We start from the raw sequence: 26,288 nt of genomic DNA, 5'->3' as shown, positions 1-26,288 counted from the left end.
TGTGCCAGTGCTGCTGAGAGTGTCGGCTTTCATGACGTATTACCTAATGACTCTGCATTCCTGTTTCATAGTATTTCCATCAAACAAACTAAGAGGACAGCATGGAACTAAACATAAAATGATGAAAATTAACAGTTATAATCTTACTCAATGTCCTATTAAAAATCCTTGACCTTCTGTAAGAGTAAAATATTTAAATTAGATGAAAATGTTATTCATAATATAGAGAGAAAGTTTACAATATAGTTTGAACTAATATTTACTCTTATTATATACAATTCTACTATATACTTCATTACCTTATACTTCCTAATAAACTTAAAAGATCTCTTGACGGTTTGAAATCACAAAAGGAAAAAATGGGTAATTGCTGCTATTCCAGAAAAATTTCCTTCATTCACACTGCATTGCGATGCCAAATCTGGAGCGTAAAGGTGCAGGCACACGAGCAGTCTTGGTCGGAGATTTTTGTCACTGACTCGAATCTTGAGTAAAATCTTGCATGTGCCCGTACTTCCACAAGATTATCGTGTCTCCGACAGGATTTATAATATCAAACAAGTTTGATAATTGTCTTCGATAGTTTTATCATCTGCAAGACGAAAACGAAAACAACTGACTGGAGATTTTTGTCTTCTCGTTTGCCTGTGCCAGTCGGTGAAACTCAAGCCAAGACTCAAACAAGCCTTCGACTAAGACCGTTCGTGTGCCTGCACCTTTAAAGTAACTACAGAATAAACTTTAGAGATCCATTGGTGATCTTAAGTTCTGTTTGTGCTGTCCTGGCAAAAATTACACACTACTTTGTGCTGCTACTCTATATAATCCCAATCTTGAACAATTTGAGCACATCCTGGTTTCATACACAACAAAAATACAAACAACGTTATGGAAAAAAAGTCTAGTCTTTCAGATGGAACAATAAACTGAGGCCCCGTGTGCTAAGGCTGTGCACATTAAAGATCCCTCGACAGTCGGAAATCGAAAAAGAGCAGGCTAATGTTGCAAAATTTCCCCTCATTGCACCCTGCATGGCGTTGCCTGTCTTCATTAGCCCACATGGTACAGAAAAGTAGGACGTAAAACTCCATTTAATTCATATTTTAAAATTCAGACATTTTTACACAAGTGTATACTAAGGAATAGAACAAGCTGTATTTACTGTAAATACGGTAATATTATAACAACTAGTAACTCATCTCACTGATCTGTAGTTACTCAATCTAAATTTTATATTTCATCTTGACATCAATATCTCTTTATTACTGGTGACCAATTCACAATAACAATTCTCCCACCTACACTACTAGTATATCGTAAGGAGATCTTAGACAAGAATGGAGACCACAGAAAATTGATTTGCACCTAAAACATTTTTGATGTATTTATATAACTTTAGTTCAAGAATGAGATAAGATAATCCAGGAAAGATTAATGCTTAAGGCCTCAAGTTTCTTCCAAGCAACAATTTGGAATCCTCAAGAAATAAGTCGGACATCTTTATTCTCTGCTCCAGGTTGTATTAAGAACAAACTTCAGTTTGCAATGAGGGAAATTTTGTCAGGACAGCAGAATTATCCTACACATTTTTTATTCCAAATGTCAGGGAACTTCTACATGCACAGCCTGTGACACATGGGTCCTCGGTTTATTGTCTTATCCCAATAATCAGGTGCCCCCCCCCCCCCACTCCTCTCCTTGAGCTGCAGGTTTACCCCCAGACCTCTTGGTTAGCCAGCAGGCTTCTCTCACTGCATTTTCAGACTTCTCTTGAAAAGTTATTCCCTGAACTCAAAAATTTGGTTTGTTTGTTGCATTCTTTTCCCTTCAAGTTTCCAGTAAAAATAAAAACACCTGAAATAATTTTAGTTTTTTATTTTGTAACAAAATATATGATATTATATATGTATATATATTCAATCCTGGAATTATGGGTAATTAAATATACAGTGAGCAATCCGAGCGATTTCATTGGACGATTAATTTTAAATATGTTACTATAAATAATTCGAATTTTGAACTGTTATAAGAATGTGATGTATAAAATATATATAAGTTTTATGTTAAGGTTTTAAAAATGAATGAAGAATTTAGGTGTATTAATTGAAAAACAATTACTTTTTAATAGACTGGTTGAGAAAACCTCAAAATAATCAATTTTTTTTCAGTGCATATTAAATTCACATTCAACTGATTACAGATATTTCTGAATTTCTTCTAGTTCACATTAGCTATTTACATTCACATCAAGAAAAGCAAATAATTTCAAGAAAAGGCAGATTTTCTATCATTTTTCAGATAAGTGAAGACTCCTTGTGCCTACAGAAAAACCATAGAAAAACTTCTTTTTTTAACAGTAAAAGCCAAACAATTCATTTAATTTTACAACAAACATGTACAGTACAACCCTGCAATAGGACAAATGTAGTATTACAGTTAACTCAGTATAAAAGCCAAATGGTCTTATTAGACAAGTTAAACCGTAAGATAAATATATACATTCTTGATGTCCTTATAAGGGAATGTCAAAGTTCAAGCCATTATAATGTGTAAAGCTCAATTAAATATTTAAGTACCAAAATAACACAAAGTGCCTTGAAAACATGTTCTTTTGACAAATATGGCATGGTGTTCAGTGAGCAACATAAAGCAAGGGCAATAATCCATCCAAGTAAAACTGAAATCTCAGCAAAAATATAAAAAAAACCCAGGATCAGGAAATATCTAATACTATCAAGTGAAAATAATTATTAAAAAAATAGGGGTGGGGCATAATTAATGAGGATTGTTTAATTATAGGGATGCTAAACTCTAAATATTCCTTTTAAAGTTGATGGTATTGAAATTCAGCCGTATGTAACATATTTCAGAATTACCAATGAGACTTTAGATATTCAACCTATACATCACTGATTGGTTGGTAGATGACAAGTTAACATCCCCTTCCAGTTAAGACTTGAACATTGCTACGAGCAGCTGAATTTTACAACTATCAAAGCCAAGGAGATTACAAATGAGACATTAGACTTCATCCTATACATCGCTGATTGGTTGGTATATGACAAGTTAACATTCACTTCCTGATAACGCAGACTTCAAACATTGCTAAACTATCAGAGAGTGGAGGAGATATCCAAGCAAATATCTAGAAGACAGTATCCCTTTAATGAAGTCAATCCTTTCTCTGGCTCTTCTACTATCTATAGGCCTAAGTTAAATTCATACCGAAATACTTCCATCTAGGCATTGTTCTGTAACTATTTTCAGGCAAACATGGTGACGTGTGCAAAATGTGAAAAAAAAAAGCATCATTCTACTTCATATTATATTGTTGCTACAATATATATATATACAATTAATTTTCTAAATTTAAATTTTAATCAATAAATCTGATTGGTTAATACATTTAAACCAACCAATCAGATCATCAAATCAATCAAAGGCATTATTTAAATATCAATCAATAGATTTCATTGGTGGAGGCCAATCAAATTTCATCAAAGCATTATTCAAACATCAATCAAGACATTTGATTGGTTGAACCAATATTAAATGGTCAATCAAATTTCATCAAAGGCATTATTCAAATATCAATCAAGACATTTGATTGGTTGAACCAATGGCCAATCAAATTTCATCAAAGCATTATTCAAATTCAATAAATAAAAGCTATACAAGATATTCAAAGGCAAATCCAGCCAAAATTGAGCTGTATATTGTAGTTAAAATACAATTAGAAAATAATTTAGGCGGATTTTGCCAATAAAACAATTGAAAGCCTGCGTAGAATTTTTAGACAATAAACTATTTCAATATAACATTTCTATAAAAAATCTTATTATTTATGTCAAGCACTTAATTTGTAGATATAGTATTTATCTTATAAATATATAGAAAATCAAAAATTGAGAAAAAAATTACAATACACTTGAGCGTTATAACAAAATATGGTCTCGAGCCAAAAAGAGCAAAAATATCGCATATTATAGGATAGATAATAATATCAAGACTACAAAATCAGCAGAAAATGTCAAGGTCATGTCGACCTCGTCAGGGCAAATTATTAATTCATATAATAAAAAACATAATTACATCATGAAAAAAAAAATTGATTGGAAAAATTAAAAAATGAAATAATTCATAGAAAAAGAAAAATAAAGTTATGCATTTATTAATTGGTAAAATTATACAGTTTCACAGAGAAAATAGCATCAGAAAAATTGGCATCAAGTTTTTTGAGCAGAGACTCTGTTAGTTGATGTTTTTTTCACACTGGAGGGTTTTTGATGTTGGGAATTTAGCCAGTCAAAGCAGATTTAAATCTGAATACAAGATTACAACATTTGCTGTTTTGTAGGAGTGATCATTATTAAACCAACCCTCTCTTCCAAAAAAAACTCCTCAATTCCCTTAATTGTACTTCTCTTAGATTCAAACCAGTGCCCTACAATGCCAATTTTTCTGAACGTATTTTCTCTAAGAGACTGTTGAATGTAATGTTGTACAGAATATTGTTAGTTCATACAGAATAATGAAATCACATTTTTTGGAATAAATCATGTTTTTGTTTGAAGTCCATCCTCTGATTGCGGGGGTCGGCTCTTTTCTTCTTTTTCAATGATTCTAAATATTCTTTAGCAGACATACCAGCCGGACGGCCATCTGTTTCGTCACTGACATGAACCGGAGCAGGCTCTGCTGCTTTGTAGGCAGGCGGTGGGGATTCTGGTTCCTGCAATACAAAGATATTTTAAACTTTAATTCAGACATTACATCAGTCATATAAAAATAAGACCAAACTTTGGTTCTGTAGAAGAGTTCCTAAGTCTATCTTTATTCTACTCACACAATGATCAACTAATCATTTCTAATACAAACTATGCATTACAATTCCAATATCAACTTCAAAACACATCAAGTCCTTTCCTTTGAGCATGCTGAAAGCTACCACACAATCGTGTAAGCTCTACCACTCTGCCTAATCAAAACACTACGATTTATCATGTGATCAATTTCATTGTTTTGATTGGCTACTGTACTATCGACCATTCCGATTAGCGATTTATCAGAAAATCTGACTCTGTTAAGAACGAAAATTAGCAAAGTTGCAGGCGTTCTTTCGCTTTTCAATGTTATGAGATTCATAAGGTTGAAACTTACTGGTGCTTTTTCTTCAGGGGCAGGATGACCTGGAAATAAAAAGGCAAAACCAAACGATAATCAAAAGGCAAAGAAAAACGATAAATTTCTACAGCCATAAGTCTGCAGTAGTAAAATCCACAAAACATGCATTTCATTGATAGTAAGAAATATACTTAATTATTCTCCTGTGGAAAATATTGTTTTATTTATTTTATTTTTATGTTTCAATATTCATATAGCTCAATGGGGAAAATAAAAGGAATTAATCTATTCATGAGTCAATTCTTCGCCAGAAGCAAGCCATGTGATAATTTTTTCATTACAATTGACAAACTGAAATAATTTCACAATGGGGAGGAAATGAAAAGAATTAAAAGATTTAAAATTTTTCTGAAAATACAATATATAATGCTAAAACTAGAATATAGAAGCAATTAAATCTAATTATCTATAGCAACGGATTAACTGAAATAATTAGTTCAATCTAATTTTGTTATAATGTACAATCTAGAGGCTTTTACATTTCTTAATTAGCCCGTCTAAAAGTAGGAAAGATAAACCATCCATGGTCTCCCTCCTAAGTTTAGTTGCGACTGGTAAACATTTCTCATCCAAAGAGAGCAAACTGCAAGCAACTTGCAAGTTAACAAACTTTAGTTAAACGACTATTCTAATGAAATCTCAAGCAATCAGATGATTTGGATTAATAATTGAAATACTGTGATGAAAAATTAAAATCAGGTTGGCTTGTAGTAAATATCTTTGAAGATTTTTTGTTGTTTTAAGAAATTAATTTGATTGATTTAAAGTAAATATTGTTATAATAGAAAACACTCTAACAATCTACTATTAAGCATGCTACTTTCAAAATTATTTTCGGTTACAATCTTCAATTTCTACCACAACTCTCTGTCTAAGTTCGGAAAAAAAAAAATTCATTACATCTTCCCAAGTGCCGGACTGAGGCCATGAAAAGGACATTTAAATACAAGGCTAGTTTACTCTGGAATTCATTACCGCAAGTACTTAAACAATCCAACAGTGTTTTAAAACAGGACTGAAATAGGGAACTACAATAATAAGAGACTAGAATTATTTTACAAGCATCCTATTATCTTTAATGTAGTAAAGATTACTTTTATTTCATTTCCTTTTTATATATATTTAAATCACCTTAATGTGACCCTTTCATCATTCATTTTCTATTTTATTTCTATTTACCATTGTACATGAAACCAATGACAAATATAGCTAAATAGCTTGCCGGTAGCCAGCTCTCAATTCTTGTCAAGGTAAGCGAAAATTTCAGAGACAAAAGTTTATCAAAAGTCAACCCAGAAAAGTCAGAGAGAAAAGTCAGAGAGAAAAGTCAGAGAAAGGTCAGAGAGAAAAATTGGACATAAATCAAGTTAAAACATTGAGACAAAAAAGTTGATTCTACCCCAAAACATCTAATCCTAAAACACCAAAACAACACAACTTCAACTATTATCACTAGATCCAAGGCAGACGTGACAGTATTTGACCAAGGATTAAAACTATTTGTCTACAGACACCTCCTTTTTTCACTCCTCACTTGTAATGTCAACATTGAGCTTGAAGACAGATGAAATTTTAAAATCTGTTAAATTTCTTGAAGTCAGTCAGTGTCCTAAAAGATAAAAATTGCTATCTATATGTATTGATCTGTGGATTTCTTGCACTATTTTGTCCTTACATAGAATAACCCAAGGAACCATTAAAAAGCACAGAATGCAGACCCTAATGATCTAAAAGTTATATATCCTATTATTCTGTACCTTATTGAGTACTGCACCATATAGAACTAATGAGATCAAATACATATACACCTGAAGGGAAACTTATTTATTGTCTGGTTAAAAAGATTGTTGCTCAAAATGGGAAATTTATTTTAAAGGTTATTCAGACATATTCTGAAAGTAATAATAAATTCAGTTTACAGGGAATTTCTTTTCTTTAAAAATAAGACTGTCAGTTTGTACACCATTAAAAAATAAATGTCTGGCCAAAGCATCTATTTGGGAGATTATTTTTTCAATATCTTTAGGACTTTGTCTACCTAGTTGATATTCAACTGACAACCTAGACTATCAGTTTACTTAAAGTGAATATAAAGATGTATATTTTCAGTATATCATTGAAATATGACCAATATAGATATGAATTAGTATATTGTATATTAATATATAGACTGCTAGAGATAAGGACATGTTGACATAGTCCCTACAGACTGTCAATCAGTTATCAGCAAATATAGGGGCCTGATTCACCAAAAAATAGACAAGACTATGTCTAGATTTTATTTTAAAACTGTCAATGGTTCTGGCCTATCATGTTTTGAGAATCTAGTTATCAGGGGTACATCTAGAAAATGCCTGCAGAGAGGGGGGGGGGAGATGAAAGGTGTCTCTCTTAGGTGACGCCTTAAGGGGGGCCAAAGCCACTTAAGGCTGGAAGGTCAGAAGCCCCTAGAAGCCAATGAATTTCAAATGGCTTGAGATGATTTTTTAGCATTTTAAGGGATTAATTTTTACTTCAAAATAAAACCTTTCATAGGCCTGAGGGGGTAAATGAAAATGAAATGAATGGAGTTTTACGTCCTACTCTTCTGCACCATGTGGGCTAATGAAGACGGGCAACGCCATGCAGGGTGCCATGAGGGAAATTTAGCCAGGACAGCGGCATTAGACTGCTCTTTTTCAATTTCCAACTGTCGAGGGATCTTTAACGTGCACAGCCTGTAGCACACGGGGCCTCGGTTTATTGTCCCATCCGAACGACTAGACGCTTTTTCCATGTCAGCCCCTCTTACCTGCATCACTGACAGGGGGAAACCGGGTTGAAAACCTGAGGGGGTAGGAGTATGGACCATTGGCCCACCCCCAAAAAAAACCCTCTGCCAAACTTATGAAATTTTATGTCTCAGTGTTCTGTACCTTATTAGGCCAATCAAATGAAATCTTTATTAGCTATGTTGGATCAAATTTACAATAAATTTTTGAGGTATTTTTTGTGATAAAAATAACTAAAAGTTGAGATTGTACCCTACCTTGAATATTTGACCTAATTTTAATATATGCAAATATACACTAGTATAAGTAGTTGATAAGAATATCTGTAACTTTACATTTCAATAGGCTACTTGTGACCTAGATTTATCCAATTAGGTTGAACTTTTGAGGGATGTTACATATGCCTGGCCTGAATCACACATTGAAAATTGGAATGGAATTTCATTGAAAAAATCTAAATGAATAAATGAATGGAGTTTTATGTCCTACTTTTCTGCATCATGTGGGCTAATTAAGACGGGCAACGCCACTAGACGCTTTTTCCATGTTAGCATGTCTGCATCACTGACAGGGGGAAACTGGGTTGAAAAATACGAAGCTATTATCTTGACCTATGCCAGGATTGAACCCTGGACCTTCAGGTTAGCGAGCAAGCGTCTAACTCACTGAGCCATCACGGCTCCCGAAAAAATGTAAAGGTTGTGGTATGAACCTCGAGATGTATTAGTAAGGAAGCATGCTAGTTGAAGAAAGACTTCAAGACACTGAATTCTATGAAAAGTAAATGAACCAAAGGGTCTCCTTAGAAAAGAGATGTTCCGAGTTAGAGTCATTCTTGTCACAAGATATAATTTGATAAAGAGAGGCTCTGAGAAAGTATCTAACTAACAAAAAAGGTGCAATTCAAGTCCATGGGACTAATGTAGGAAACAAAGGCTTAAAGTACAAAACTGACCCATTGTGACAATGTAAAAGATATAGAGACAGAGTGTCACACTAACTGAGCCACTTTTAAATATCAACAAGTGTATAACTAGTAGAGCCAATAAGGCTACTTTGGGATAGGGAAAGCTAGTGTCAAATAAAGCCATTGTGGCTGTTGAGAAATCTAGAAATGGACAGTTTGATCTGAATGACAAGAGGCAACTGATGATATTTGACAAGGTTACCAGAAACTAAAACTGACACTTCAATAGAACAAGTGAAAACAGATATATAATATAGTATACTTGTTGGTAAATATTGACCAGACCTCAACAATATATCAATAAAGCCTCCTATACTGGTCTGTAGAGCCCCTTATCTCTTGTTATTTTATATCAATACTCCCCTGAATAAGGCTCTCTGGGTCACTGACAGAGATTAGTATGTATAGGCAACAAAACCGATACTTTACATATTTTACATATAATACTATACCAATTATCATATTCTTAGAAAGGTCAAATGGAACATCAAATTTCTGATCAAAAGAGGTCACCAACGGCCAAAAAAAGAGGTATAGGTGACCCTGCACATCAAACCAGGTATTAAGTAGCATTTTGTGTATTAGTATATTTGGATTCCTGGCATCATCAGCTACATTTTGATACCAATTCCATCTCAATAGCTTTCTCCGTTCAGATGATATAGTCAATTTGATATCCAGATTTGAGTCCCCTTTTAATACTTCACTGTCAGCTTATTACTGGGCAGTGCAACTTAATACCTGGTCACATATTATCAACTCTTACCTTATTAGGACCCACTCGGTCACTGACAGCTATAAGTATTCATAGAGAACAAAACTGATATGGGTACTTAAAAATTCATATGAATTGGAATTGAGTTAAAACAACACAATGTGAAAAACTAAATACCTTCCAAGATGAGCAACTGAAAATGCTGGGGTTACAGACAGACCTTTGTGTGTGACAAGGTCACTAGAAGACTTTAAAAGGTTTCATATATCAACTTCTCTATTGATATCTGACAAATATTAGTCTATAGGGAATAAAATTGATACTTCAGATATTGTACATATAACACAATATCAACCATCATATAACCTAGAAAGACCAAGTTGGTACATCACACTTCACGTAAAAGTTTCACCTACAGCCATGGAAAGGGTTATCAGAAATGTAAGTGACCATTGAATCCATTTTTCAGAACTTTTGGGAAGTGTGGACAGCAAATTGTAGCAAGCGAAGCTGAATGGCCCATGGTGTCTGGTGTGGTTCAAGGGGTGAAGCCACACAGAAGCCAGGGAGTTTCTGCACATTTTATGCTGTGGGAGACACCATTTCATTTCCTTGAAGTCTGCTGTCACCCTATCCACTTCCATTTTGCAAAAATAATGGCCAATTTTTCCTGGATTATTTCCCAAAACAGCATCAGAATGAATGAAATGAAAGTCTACCTGGAAATTAAAGTGTATCCTATCACCATGACATTAAGTGTAACTATAGAAAGACTATACTGAAAGTGTCTACATAGCAATGAAAGAGTGTCTACATAGAAATGAAAGAGTGTCTACATAGCAATGAAAGAGTGTCTACATAGCAATGTCCCCTATTGCCATGACGATAAATGTAATTATAGAATGAATGAAATTAAGTGTCTAGAATCTAAAAAGTGGCCGATCACCATGAAAATAAGTGCAATTTTAGTTTGAAATGAAAGAGTCTATAAAGAAATGAAAGAGTGCCCAATCACCATGACAACTAGAAAACTACAGATTCTAATCTATTTTTACCATTTTCAACTTGAGGCACTGTTTCTGTAGATTGTACAGTTTCTGTGGTGAAGGTTTCTGTTACTGTATGATTGGTCACCTCAGACACTATAAATTAAGCATTCCGATTAGTTAACATTCAAATCCACAAAACACACGGCAAAATACTTCAATAAGAGGCAAATAGAGACAGTAAGTTTTACAGGGTAGGATATTTAATACAGTATAAAATAGAAGCGAAACATGTCCCCATTGTATTCAAACGAGTTTCAGAAGTATTTTTACTACTTCTATATTCTACTGTATTCATAATCCTGTACTATGCCTTATCTATTTACACCTAAATGCTTGTTAACATACATTAAGTTTTCAATTTTCAACAAAATATCACTGCAAAAAGATTGTTAATTCCTACCCTGGGAATACAAGGGGAAATAACTCAATTTCATGCTTTTAAATTAATTTTAAAATATGAATTGAAATATAAAATTATTGAAAAAAAATTACAAAAAACATAATAATTAATATTTTGTGTTTAATATCCAAATTTCTCAAACAGAATTTTAAAAAAAACCGCTAAATAGGAAAAAAAAGCTGCAAGAAAAAAGTTCTCTGAAATAAAGATATTGACTCAAAGCAAAGCAAATATTTTCCTCTAAGATTATACGATATATTGAGCACACATAATATGTAACATTACACTTGAAAATATAATATATGCATACAATTATTACTTTGTATATATATAATGATGGATGATGCACACAAAAACTTTTCAAAATCGACACAAAATCTTAATATTTCACACAATGCAGACATATATATAACGACATTGTATATAATGATAGCTTATATGATAAAACAACACAAATTATACTTAGTCATGCAACGATGCCATGTTGGTTTAAAAAAAACTTGTTTTCATTTTCAACAGAAAAAAATATATTCTTAGCATTTTTTAAACCCTTCCCATCAGTGTTAATCATGCATTTGATGCCTAGCCTCCCATTCCATTGGTTATTTTAATGCTTGACCATTTCCAACATTCATCTTCAGACAGTTCCAGCACCTCATTAGTTTCCAAGCTTCTAGAGCATTGGCACCTTCCTTAAAATATTCTATAACTCTTTAAATTCCTTCCACCAGAGAAATGTGCATCTTTAAGTTGGTATATTGCAAAAATGCAAGAAAATAGCTTTTGAGAAATCTTGATTATTTAACTAATTTAATTAACTAACAAAAAATTTAAAAATTCTACTTGAAAAAATATATAAATAATTTGAAAAAATTCTTCATAAGGAATGTAAAAGCTAAAAATATAACAAGACAAGACAGACACTAACTTGAAAGCAACACTAAACATAAAAGTTGAATACAAACATCTTTTAAAAGAAATATGGTTTCACTCATTTTTTAAGTTATGTTTGGAATTTAAGAAATATTTTAACTATTTAATTAAATTTCAAGAAAATACCTAAAAACACAAAATTTTGAAAGCATGTCTTTTAAGAGTTGTATACAAAGAAAGAGATAAAAAAGTAAGATGTATATTTAGTTGGTTGTGAATAATTGGAGACAATTTTGTGGCAAACAATTACTTTAAATAAAATTTGTTTCTACAATAAACCTTTGAATTCTTATGGCCAACTTCTCAAAAACAAGGATCAGAAAAAAAAAAAAATATCGAAACATTTCAAGATCTGATGTAAAACTACCATAATTGAAACAAAGTATCTTTATGTATTTTTCACCCACAAATAGCGTCCAATTATTCACATTGCAATACCACCCAGAGAATCTTGTTAATTCTGAAGAAAACACACATGTTAGTACCCTTTCGCTAAAGTTTTGTTATTTTTTTTTCACTCTTAATTTAACGCAAAGTTTACCATTTTCATAATCATCGCTGCCGTTAGAAACAACCGGCTCGGCGCTGGAATAATATGGCTCATCATTAGTAATACCGGTTGATTCGACATGTTCGAAAGTTGATTCGACATGTTCAGTGGTTGAATCAATATTTTCGGAAGTTGTTTCAGTAGTTTCGTATGTGTTAAAATGATGATCGGGCTCGGGTTCGGGCTCGGGTTCGGGTGTGGGTTCCCTTTCTCGGACAGTCTCAGTTGCTTCTGTTAAACAAAGGGGTTAGAGAAATATAGGATATAAACAGAACAGGACATGCAATAATATCAACATAGGTCTAGAGATGGAGAAATTTGCTCTTTATTTCTAATAACTGGGAAATGAAATGAATGGAGTTTTACGTCCTACTTTTCTGCACCATGTGGGCTAATGAAGACAGGAAACGCCATGCAGGGTGCAATTTTGCCAGGACAGTGGCATTAGCCTGCTCTTTTTCAATTATTTGAGTAATGAAGACGGGCAACACCATGCAATGTACAATGAGGAAAGTTTCGCTGCGATAAATTTCCTGTGACCAAATTTTCACTGATATATTTCATATGATCACTTTATCACTTTGTTTTCTGATGGTAAATGTGTTAAAAAGAGAAATTTCTCCATCTCTTTGTAAACAATTGGGTAGAATAGTTTTAAAACCATACAAAAATTCATTTTCAGAGAATAATTTCTTTTTAACTTTTTTCTCAAAGTATTATCACAAAAAAAATCTAAAGTATGATGAGACTAGTACTTATATAGCCAAAAAAGGAGTTAACTTTATGACAAAATGCAAAGTGTATTTTTTTCAGAAAAACTATTTGGATCTCATCCATTGATTTCCAACCTTGATTTTAATTATTATTATGTTAAAGGTATGGTTTTAAAAACAAAGAAATTAGAAACATAAAATAAAACATGAACATTTTTAAAAATTAATTTAGAAATGGAGATGAAAAAATGGAAAAATTAATTAGATTTAACAAAACTGTGAAATGGAAAAAGTGGAAATTTGGAGTTTCAAATTAGAACTGTTTTAGGTGAAAAAAGCACTAACATGCAAAAAAGTGTCATTGAAGCAAAATTCTATGTGAAAAAGCTGCTATTGAACTAAAAGGGAGAAAGAGACAGATATGTTAGGGGAGCTTAATATCATCATTGAAAGGTGACTGATATTCATTTTCTCTTGAAACTCTTTGAAACATAGCGACTGTAAAAATCGAACACTTTGAGTCCACTTTCTTCAAAAAATATGTTTTAAAAATCAAAAATAGGGGGATCTTAAATATTTTTTTTGAAAATAAAGTATATACCTTCAATGAATACAAGTTGAAATATATCACGCAAAATGATACACAATCTAAATCTATAGATTAAGGGTCAAGGTCACATGTGAAAGAGGTCAACAACAAATAAAAGTTGAAATTTAAATGGAAAAAAACTCAAGTATTCTACTAAAAACTTCAAGTTAATGGTGAAAAAGGATTAATTTCAACCAAAAAAATTATACAAAAATAACAAGAGTCAAAGATATGACCTTGAAAAAGAATTCCAAGGTCAGAAATCAAATTTGGTGCAGCTAACAAGTTTTCTAATAAAAACGGATGTAATACAGAAATTAGTCAAAATATTACCATTTTCAGAGATATTACGAGAATTTTCATGATCTTCTTTTTCAGTGGGTTCGGAGCTGATTGGCTCCGGAAGAGCAGAGACTTCTGGCGTCTGAGAAGCTTCCACTTCTGGCTCGTGAACGTTCTGGGTTTCGTGTTCTTGAGGGGCTAATACTTCTGGTGCAGGAGGGGGCAGAGACTCAAGCTCTGTATTCTCAGAGACTTCAGGGTCTGGTGTAGTTAGCTCTGGCTCTTCAGGAATATCTATATCAAAGAGTGAAGTGTTAAGAAGCAAGAAACAGAATCACAGAACATCGGTGTTAGCAATCAAAGCATAATGTGAAGGTAATGCCAAATAGCTTTCCTGATGAGGGTTGTTTATCAGAATCATGTGTCCGGAAGATGAAATGAGCTCAAGACATTTACTCAGCTTAACCAGTGAAAGGATTATCTTTCCATTGATAAAGATTACGGGGTTTCTCTGAATTTAGAAAGGGATGAATAAAAGCATCTGATGGTACTTCTCTTTGAAGGAGTCCACTTTTATAAAACAATTACTCATTTTGTCATTCTTCAGACAAGATTTTGATAAACGGAATGGTCTTGCTTGAAAACCTTATTTTGATTTCCAACTTCAGTTAGCAAACAGAATAAAGCTTGGCATTACTTTCACCACAGTGATGGTTTAAAGCATATAAAAACAATGGGGTTAGCATTAAAAGATGGAACTAGAATGGGTTAAACAGACATGCTAACAGGACAATGCAGGGCCTTGTGAAGTCATGTTGACAGGACAATGCAGGGCCTTGTGAAGTCATGTTGACAGGACAATGCAGGGCCTTGTGAAGTCATGTTGACAAGACAATGCAGGGCCTTATGAAGTCATGCTGACAAGACAATGCAGGGCCTTATGAAGTCATGTTGACAAGACAATGCAGGGCCTTGTGAAGTCATGTTGACAAGACAATGCAGGGCCTTATGAAGTCATGCTGACAAGACAATGCAGGGCCTTATGAAGTCATGTTGACAAGACAATGCAGGGCCTTGTGAAGTCATGTTGACAAGACAAAGCAGGGCCTTGTGAAGTCATGCTGATGACAGCACAGGGCCTTGTTTCACAATTTTATTTGATGAAGCAGGTAAAACCCTGCATTCAGTTGTTCGCTTTTACTAAAACATTTTTCAAAATGCATATTATTTTTGTTAAATAAATCTTGGAAACTGATAATAAAGTTTAAAAACTTGTAATTGGGACATTTTCAGGATAAATTTGACATCTACACATTTAGCTGCAAACTACAACATCTAACTGCAAATATAGCTGCTATTTTTCTACGAATTTCTACCCTAAGGCTCTTACTAATTCTATACACCTTGGGAAAGATTCTTGAAAACATAATTTAAGATAATTTTAGTATTCCAGTAATCTGATTGGTCAAATTAATTATAAATTTAATATCATTGACCAATCAGATTAGTATATTTCTTCAAATATTAATTTTATCTCAGTTAAGTTTTCAAGAAACTTTCCTCAGTTCATTGAAACATGTGATTGCATAAACTATGTTTTGATTGGCTGAAACGTGTCAAATTTAGTTTTAGACCGGTTTCTGACCAATCAATGATACTGTACGATATCTATACTAGTGTGAACATAACTTTAAAGGGACACATTGGCCTAATTATTTATCAACCAAAATATTTGTGCTCATCCAGGCCAGATTCAAAATATAAAGCAGTCTACATCCTTTAAGAGCTTGGAGTCTTGTCATTAAGCATCTTCTGTCAAACACATCAAACTAACTAACACTTAAATGCAAGAATATTTAATTGGGCCAAGGGCCAACTGATGAATATTACAAATTGGTAGTGTAGTGATATCATAATGTAAGTTTGTATAGTTTCAAATACTATTTATTCTACCTCAATATAATTGGACTGCTTTATGTTTAGGTTTTGAATCTGGCCTGAGTCAGCAAAAATATTTGTTAAACTATACTTGAATTTAAGGTTATGAAGGTGTGAAGGTGACCCTTAGTAGAAGTAAATCTTCAATCATGGTATGTGCTTGAACTTCCTAGGTTTTAAGATCTATTAGCTATGAATAATTAGGTGACAGTATCCCTTTAAGCTTGTTTTCAATGTGATATTATTAATACAATGAAGTGACATGTACAACAATGAGGTGACAACATGTGATCATTGAAATATTAAATACAAATGATATTTAAAAATCACACAAACCAAATGAAATTACAATATTTGAATTATTAAACTGTATGTTTGTATTGCAATGATATTAAGCACTATTTTACAACAGGGAATCCTCCAAATTCCAACTCTTAAAAACTCTTTATTCTGAACTTAGCTAGAATGTGTCTATCAAATGACCATTTTAAGTCATGTGGACTCTCCGGAAGGAATGAACAGAAATTGAACTTATTTTTCAGCTATGCGGATTGTCAAAAGGGATGGATGCTGAGATGACAAAATAAATCAGAAAGTGACATTAGGTATCCGTGAGCGATGACCCTGTCTTGCCAATGACACCAATTTATACAAAGAAGCATTTTGTTTATTACAGTCTGAACAAGTCTGTACCACCAAAATAAATTTATTATTATTGTTAAAACTAACAAAATATTACTAAGCTAACCAGTACTTGTAAATGAATAGTGCTTGCTTTGAACCTAGGCCTGTGCTTTCTATGATTAAAATTCTCATTTCAACTTAATACCAACCAGTAAAAAAAACATTCTGCAATAATCTAGTCACACATTTTTCTGGAAGTAGAGACACTGGTTGGAAAATCAGAATGATGCAAAAAGATTTTTTACACAATACACAATTGCAAACAAGGTCAGATACTTTGTTTGTTACCTCACAGTTGCAATGTTTTTTGGACAAGTGCCTGAAAAAGTTGGAATTTGGAGGGTTTGGTACACAAAAGAGTTAAGAATAATGAATTAGAGTGAAGAGATATTATAATCTGCAAGATAAAAATGTATGTTTTACCATCTTCTATTGTATGGGATGAGGGAGGTTGATATTCTGGTTCATTTTCAACTTCAATAACGTCTACAAATATACGATTTACACATGCATTGCCACAAAAACCACAAATTTTTAACATTTTATAAGATAAAGCAGAACATGAACTTTAGTTTCAACTAATATTTAAACTTGTTTCAAGCATAAAATAAATTTACAAAAAAGACAGCTTCAATACCATCAAAACATGTGCTGTAATAAGATGCTTTGACCTATATATTAACAATGCACATGCAAAACAAAAATAGGTCAAGTACTTAAACTGTTTCCTTAAAAATGAACATGTATCTTTAAAAAGCACATGCAAAGTTTGACCTAGATTTAAATGTAAATACACATGCAATTACAACATTAAAATACAATAATCTGTTAAAAAAACTTGAAAATATTATTTGTAAATACTGAAAATAAAAAATTGAAATTTTCAAACCCTCTCCCCTGATTCTTGATTAACCCCTTTAAATATTAGAACCCTAAAACCTGTTACAGTGCATGATACAATTTAAAATGTGTAATTGTTATGAATATAATTTTTTCCAGGTATCCCTGTTAATGAGAAAAGTTACAGAAAATTTTAGAGAAATTGTTAACGTATACGAAAGAGATTAGGGTATTAGATACAAACTTCTAAAATTAAGATTATTTCTGTCCCTAATGGAAAAGATTTCAAAAACTCTTCCATATCTTTTCCCCAATATCGTTCCTAACTTAAGGTGACCTTTTTTCACCCCCATCACCACCAAATTCCTCTTATCCCTGATGTGAACTGAACAGTGAAAGCAATAACAATATTACATGTGAACAACATTAACTTATCAATACTTGCATTTTGTTCTATCCAAACGAGCCGTCTTAATGAGGGTTTTATATCTGAAACGTGCCTTGATAGCTTGAGATGAGCATTTTGTCCTGCCTAAACTAGCTGTCCTGATGAGGGTTTTGTATCTGAAACGTGCTTTGATAGCTTGAGATGAGCTCTTATCGAATACATTATCTTCAATACAGATCCAAGGAGTTTTCTGCATATCAATTGAGCTAACGAAGATGGCCAACATTCTTGATTTCCAGCTGTCCAGAAAGCTTGAACATGTACAGGATTTAGCAAAAAAGGACTGAATTAATTGTCCCATCCCGCTAAATTAAATGCTCTTTCCATTTCAACCTATCCAACTTGGATCACTGACCAAATGGAAACAGGACAAAATGCAAGTATCAAAACTAAATATAACATTAAAAGTGAGAAAGAGATAGGACAGAGTATTATTACCACTGGTAGTTGTTGTTATAACTTCTGGTTCCTTTTCGCCATTTTCTGTTAACAAGAGACGAGAAAATAGAGGCTCAAATGGTTAAAATAGCAGTGTTAATTCATAGCGTGTATTTTTAATATTTGCATCATCAAATCACTAAGATACATGGATATACTACTTCTGAATTGAATACATACGACGTTACGTTATCAAGTAAAATGATAAAACTAGAAGTAGTATATCCATATATCTTAGTATTTTAACCTAACCTTTCTACTTCTATATGTCTTCTAAACATAGTTGTAATAATGAGTGCCAAATAAAGCTAACCACGAAAAAATTGATACACAACCTAGTGTGTATTGTGGCATGTCTTATCGCGATACGTCGATTCACTGATATATCTTGCCAGCACTAGTTAAAGCCAAGGTCACAGTCAAGGTCAGGAAACATAGTGACATTGTTAAAGGATATGAAAAAAATTGGCATAATTATTAAGCAGGCTTGAATCTTAAAATAAAACTATAACAAAATTACTTTGAAATTGATTAAGAATAAAATCTGTAAAAAAAGGCAACTAATAATTTAACTAAAATCTTAACATTTTCATTATTCCCCTCTATGATCTGATAGTTCATTTTAAAGTGATACTACGTCTTAGAATTAACATAAAATCTAAGAATTTTAAACTTGGCGAATAAGAGCCAGTAGATATACCTGGTGTCATAAATAACATAACAGGATCCTTATATAATCCGATAAATCAAAAAAACTTAGTAATTATCCATAAAAATGCAATAAACTATTGAAAAACACTTAATATCAAGATTACGTGTTTTTCAATAATTACTTAGTTTTATGAATTTTCCAATTTTACAGGGATTCTGTTGTAACTTTATGACACCAGGTAAGTTCACAGATGAATATATACTCATATTGACCTTTTCGAGAAGTTAAATTTTATGTTCATTCTAAGACGTAGTATCACTTTAATAAACAGTTAAGAAGAAGTCTGTAATATAATAGCTTGACATTGTGAAGATGCTGTATTTAACATTTTTTAAATTTTAAGATTTGAACAGCTCTCTGGGTTTACTGCTTTGAACAATATTTTAAGTCTAAAATCTCTTGTTATGTTTTACCTACTATGCAGCCTCGTTGTTAGGGTGGGGTTCGTGGGGGCAGGGCTCCAGCAAGTGAGAATTAAGCCCCAGCAGCAAAATGTTATTCAGTACAACAGAGATTGATTCATTTACAGTGTCTTTGTACAAAATCAAAAAGATATAGATTTTGATATGTTTTTGGCACCTCAAAATTGTTAGAAATGAGTTCTCTGGGTCTTTTATTCTTAAACTGAGCCCCAGTACCAATTCATTCCTGGCGATGGGGCTGCCGCTATGTAACTTCAACAAAACATTGACTATTAACTATTATTCATATATTCATTAAACCAGTCTGATTAATTAAAAATAATGACTACAATTAACCTACATCTTAATTACAAATTAATTAACAACTTTCTTCAGCTCAGAAATAATTTGCTGTATATTCATTAAGAATTGTAACAATTTGAACCAAGTTTTTGTTTGTCCCCTACTTGTCCTTGTGTATTATGATGAATGAGGAATCGAGATTTTTGTGACAAAGTGATGAATAGAAAGCTATTTTAATACAAACAGCTAATTAAAGGGAAATTGTGTGCAATCACATAACCAAACTTCATTTCCTTTTTTATTTGCTTTTATTTTTAATATAGCCATTTCAGTTAGGGTCTAACGACAGCCCACTTGAACGTTTGTCAAATTAACCCTTTGACCTAACTCGATGACCAATGAATTTCTACCCTCTCCAGCACTGGCATTTTGCAATGCAATGTCTATCAGGTTAGGTCAAAAGGTTAACAGGGGCTGTCGTTAGAACCTAACTGTAGTGGCTATATCAAAAATAAAAAACGAAACGAAAGTTTGGTCTAATTTTAATTTCTTAACCCAAGAATTAATCATTTACATATAGCAGAATAAAAATATAAAATTTCTTTGAAATATTATCCTATAAAATCAAAATCAGTCAAGAATTGTGCATTCTTAAGTGCCATTACGAGCAATTGTGGACGGACCAACGGACGGACGTGGGCATATAATAAAATAAAATTTCTCTGAAATATCATCATATAAGTATTAAATTTCAAAATATTTTGTAACAGAGGTTTCACAATGTTTAAATTTCTTGCCTAATCAATCAAATATCTTCAAATGATGCATTGTGTTACTATTAAAAAAAATAAAAGGAAAATTTTTCATTTTAAAAATGTAAGGTAATTGAGGGCTAATTTGTAAATGAAATAGAAATTTAAATTCTATTGTGTATGTCACATTTAACTGACTATTAAATACTCTGACTATATACTTTATGTCAGCAAGTTTTTGGCTGATGACTGTCATTTGCACTTTCACAATAAGTTTTTTTAGGTTTTAACTGAACAATAGCTTTTGATTTTTGTAACATTTCAAGTTAAATTATTTCAATTAGGATGCTTAGATCATACGTTTTATTTTATTTTGTACTAAACCTACAATTTTCTTTTGTTTTAAATAATTTTCAAAAATGTGTCACAATAGCTTTAATTAGCTCTTTATTTTAAACATTTTGAGTTTAAATATTTCAATTTAACTCTGTGTCATCTATTTGTGTATTTAACCTTCTAAAATATTTCATTTGTACCGAAACATTTATGTTAAAGTTATCTTTTAATGGCTCTAAATTTTGAACATCTTAACCATAAACATTTCAATTTGACTCTTATGTCATCTATGTTACAATTGATTTGTGCTGAATATCTAGAAATATCTCATTTTGTCCCAAACCAGTTCAAGTTACAACACAAACATCACTTAAAATACCATTTTAGCTAGAAATTTAACATATTAATCATTTATTTTATGTCATCTATTTTAGGCTCATTTGTATTTAAAATTTTTGTTAAATTCAACAATTATGTCCTTTTTGCAAAAAAAGAATTTAAAAAAAATTGCAAATGTCAAAGCTTGAGGTGAATTGGGGTCAAATTTTGTCTAATGAGACGTAATTAAGCTAATTTAATCAGGTGACCAATGATTTACTCTTGACATTAACAATTTATTCATTAAACAAATCTAATTAAAAATGCGCATAAAAAGTTCTAATTAAGAAAAAGCAGTATTAAAATTTACTTAAAATACTACATTTAAGAATTGGTCTAAGAATTTTGTAATAAATTATGAGATTTAATATTTTTCTAAAAATGGGTGATGGGAGGATATTAAGTTACGAAATCTACAGTAACATGGCAAATATTAAATTGCTGGAGTACAAGACGTCAGATTTCAAAGTGAAAAGTGATACAGTAAATTTGATAAAGCATAAATTTGATCTTAACTATTTTTAGCTAAAATTTTAAATTTATATTTTACCATCTGGATATAAATACAAATCTTCTTCAGCAGCTTCTGATTAAAGAAAAGGAAAATACAATTAGCTAAGTGGACTCTCCAAAATATTGTTTGATTTGATATGGTACATTCAGATAGTGGAAGCAATAGATTATTCTTGTACACCTAACTTAACTTGTTACAGCTTACAGAAGAAATAAAGATTTCAGTTATATCCTAGTCCATGGTAGAATTAACCCTAAATAGTCTTAAAATTGCTGGCTTCTTCATAAATCTTTACTTTATGACCTAGGCCAGTGCTTTCATGAGACTATGTTCTCATCACCATCTAACACTACAAAAGCCAATTCAAACCAACATTATAATCTGAACAATTTTCAGAGTAGGTCACTGTGTTTGGTTAAATCATTTTTACACTGAACCATTGGATGTGTATTGGGGAACACTTATGGCTTCAATTTTAGTGCCTCTGAAGGGGCATTCCAAATGGTCCATATAGAAGCTATAATTGTTACCAACATACCACATACAAAGGTGAGAAAAACCATTCAGAATCTCTTTAAGAAATACAGTCATCTTGTTATTTTTATCCAGGTATTTTTTACTCATGTATAAATATTAACCCTACAAGTTTTGAATATATTACGATATTTGATAGTTTAACAAATTTACTTATTTTATCTGATAAAATATACATAGGCTTATTTTACTGTGATTATACAATGAATATAAAGCAAACAAAAACTTTTTCTAGTCTACTTTTAATAAGGGGGGGGGGGGGTTAGTTTCATACCACAGGACAAGTCTGCACCACAAAAAACATTTTTTTCATCATTGTTAAAACTAACAAAACATTACTTGTGAATGAATAATCCTTGCTTCAGACCTAGGCCCGTGCTTTCTATGAGTTAAATTCTCATTTCACCTTAACACCATTCAATATTTTATATTTTTTGAGTTCGAGATAATTTTATTCCCATCCCATCAAAAAGAAACCTTTTACTGTAGATTTATTGGGAATAGAGAAAAACACTTTTTCATTATTTCATCAATAAACTAAGGGAGGATGGGTAAAAAATTCAAGGGTTTAAAAGTTTAAAAATTCAAAATTTTCCAAAAAAAAAATCTCAGTATGACAGTCAATTTATATGCAACGATGCTGAAAGAAAAATTATCTGAAATAAATCAAATATAATTCTTTGATGTGTCTGGATCCTGCACTGTAAAGTGTACCACAGAAAAATTGATATTTTTAGTGACAATCAATTATAAGTTAAGAACGTCCATCAAATACTTCAGGCAAAATCGACATCAGAGTAAATATATGAAAATATTAACAGTAAATCATGGGAAAGTAAAAAAATTTGGTTATTAACACTTATAATTGTACATATATTTCCAATCGGAGCATCCACTTAACAATAATGGCAAAATAAGTATCATCACGATTCATACAATCCCACAAAATTGTTATCAAGAAAAATTATAAAATTCTCTGAAAGAAAAAGGATTAAGTAATGCAAACAGCCGGATAATTACGACTATCAAAGAAAGATCGTTCAGGCTTAGTTGGTTAAAAAGACTAGTTGATCAAAATTAAGAATTGTAGATTATCTAGATAATTAGGTTAATATCAAGGCAATATCAAAACATTCAATTATCAAGGCAAGGTTATCCAGCTATGAACAAAGACTAGATCATCAAGACCCTCAAGGTTATCAAGGAAATATTATCCAGGCATTATTAATGAAGGCAAGATCATATTATCAAAGCATAGACAAGGATATCAAGATGTTATATTACCTGGAAGTGCACGATGGGGCGTGACTTGATATAAAACTTGCGGCAACGAACTAGTGATTGAAATTCCCTTTTCTTTATAATACGCATCTGTTTTTGGGTCGACAACCAATAATTTTGTTTCTTCTCCACCAGATTTGATCTTGCCGATGACATTTTGATGTTGTTCTTGTTCGACATTATCGCCATTAACTTCGATAATTCGATCATTTTCTTTTAACCCTGCTGATTCGGCTGGAGAATCGTCGTCAACTTTCCCGATATACTGGCCAGGTTTATTTTTCTCGGCGTGAAGGTTAAATCCGTAACCTTGGAAATCATGCCATTTTCTAATGTGACATAATCGTGGTCGGTGTTCGTCATCCTCGTTATTATTATTAACTGGAGCGATCACGGTCGTTTCACGTTCCTCTTCCGTTATGGTTTCTGGTTCTTGAGCAGGCATTGGAGGAGGTTCTGCAATAACAAAAAAGAGACAAAAATGAGTATAGATATTCAGGATACGCTTACTAAAATAATAATTAAACAAATTGGTCAAAGTTATTTATCTAAGTTATCATTTGAAACATTTGGCAAATAGAAATGGTGGAATATAGAATAAGTAAAAGCTAGAAGAGCTTGTACAGCAGTTTGTATGCTGGATAAGACCATGGTATAGGTGAATTGAAATCAAGATTATGTTTTCATTTTCAAACTGGTCTATAACGAGTATCAATATAATATGTAGAAGTAGTTAAATGTTAACAAACAACAAATTCAAAGCCTGGAATGCATGTATAGTAGAATTAAAATGGAGATTCAAACTGGTCCATTATGAGCTATAATATATAATATAATATAATATGTATTGGTATGTGAATGTTAATGGAAAGTGTTTGATAAAATGACAACAAATTAATGGTTTATATTGATTTCTATAGAAGTAAAATAAATTGTTTCTAGGGTAAAAATGTAAAGTATTTATGATATGGAATAAATTACAGTGAGTAGGCCATATTGTTGGGGGTGGGTGAGGTAACATTGTTGGGGGTGGGTGAGGTAACATTGTTGCATTGATAAGGGCGGCAATGGCATTGCTACGGGGGTTAGGTGGAGGCCATGGCCCCACCCATTTTTTATCATTTGACATAGTGGAAGAATGACCTGTGGCCCCCCTGGAAAATTTTATGGACACTGCTCGGCCCCCTCACCTGACGTTTCCTAGAGGCGCCACTTGGGGTGAGTGAGAAATTGTTGGGGTTAGTTGGGCTATATTGTTGGACGTGGATGAGGTCCATTTGCACTTGAATACATAATCAGATGTGTAAATCACTGTTAGTGACGTGGAATTAATTACAAAAAGAAAAGTAAGAAGGAAGATGTCATTGTTTTTGGTGACTCAGGTGTTAAAAGTGCAATTTTGTAACAGAAAAAACAACAAACATTTTAATCAATAATGTTAGAAAATTTGTTTCTTCCTTGTTGTTTTTGGAAGGATAATTCTATATTCATGGTTATAATATCAAAGAGCGTGGATAAACACAGTCAAATCAACAGTCTAGAGCCCAAGTCAGTAGTCAGAAATGACTGGCAAATACAGCTAGACCACCAATCAGATATAGGCTGACAAATATAAGTAAATGAAGAGCCCTGAGTAAACTATGAAATAATTCACCAATTATTTACAGTCAAATTTTATCAAAGAAAGGTTAAAACCTGATCCTGGGATGTCAGTAAATCTTTTACAGTGTCACCATTTTAATTGGTGTGAATCTCTTTAATAATACCCACTACCTTGTTGATATTGACCTGTATCTTGTTAATAATGCCCTCCACTAGTTTAATAATGCCCTGTACTTCATTAATAATGCCCTCCACAAGGTTAATAATGCCCTGTATCTTGTTGATACTGCCCTCAACTAGGTTAATAATGCCCTGTATCTTGTTGATAATGCCCTCCACTAGTTTAATAATGCCCTGTATTTCATTAATAATGCCTTCCACAAGGTTGATAATGCCCTGCATCTTGTTGATAATGCCCTCAACTAGGTTAATAATGCCCTGTATCTTATTGATACTGTTCTCAACTAGGTTAATAATGCCCACCACTAGTTTAATAATGCCCTGTATCTTGGTAATAATGCACTGTATATTGTAAATGCCCTCACCAATGACATGTACCTTGTTGATAATGCCTTCCACTTTCAACATAACGCCCCTTGTCTTGTTATGAAACTTGTAAACCCTCCAGTATCTGAACAAGTCAACAACTTCAAAATGTGAAAAGATTTTAAATAGTAAGCAAACTTCAAGACGTTCTTCAATGAATGATATTATATAAAGAATATCTATAAAAATCAAATTCTATTCTTCAGGTAGTAAAAGTGCCATGCAGTGTTCAAAGAGGAAAAGTTTGCCAGGATATTATTGTCAACAATTTTTTCTAATTTAAATTCGGTGAGAATTTCACACACCATAAATGACCTTGACAATTTAAAGGTACACCTCCATTCTGTATGATAAATTAATACAAGGCTAGTCACAGTCACATCAATATCACCAAACCCAGCTTGACACACATGTGACCTTGAGATGAC

At 32.4% G+C, this 26,288-nt stretch overlaps 2 protein-coding genes across 2 annotated transcripts; one reads left to right on the top strand and one right to left on the bottom strand.

The window, feature by feature from the left end:
• Window positions 1-1,861: 1,861 nt before the first annotated feature.
• LOTGIDRAFT_223723 (hypothetical protein) lies at window positions 1,862-24,157 on the bottom strand (the record flags this gene model as incomplete). Its single annotated transcript, XM_009046341.1, is given in 5 exon segments — window positions 1,862-2,032; window positions 2,052-2,079; window positions 2,205-4,698; window positions 10,828-10,838; window positions 23,799-24,157. 3 exon segments carry the CDS (start codon window positions 24,155-24,157, stop codon window positions 4,538-4,540), a joined length of 531 nt encoding a protein of 176 aa, XP_009044589.1. The 3' UTR covers window positions 1,862-2,032; window positions 2,052-2,079; window positions 2,205-4,537.
• Window positions 24,158-25,474: 1,317 nt separating this feature from the next.
• LOTGIDRAFT_135735 (hypothetical protein) lies at window positions 25,475-25,849 on the top strand (the record flags this gene model as incomplete). Its single annotated transcript, XM_009046340.1, has 1 exon — window positions 25,475-25,849. A coding segment is annotated over one exon (375 nt), but the record flags the coding sequence as incomplete, so codon positions are not given.
• Window positions 25,850-26,288: the final 439 nt, after the last annotated feature.

This window comes from Lottia gigantea, assembly GCF_000327385.1.
Source record: "Lottia gigantea unplaced genomic scaffold LOTGIsca_100, whole genome shotgun sequence".
NCBI classification, from domain to species: domain Eukaryota; kingdom Metazoa; phylum Mollusca; class Gastropoda; family Lottiidae; genus Lottia; species Lottia gigantea.
Note: the sequence above shows the minus strand (reverse complement) of the source record. Positions and strands in the feature narration are given on the sequence as shown.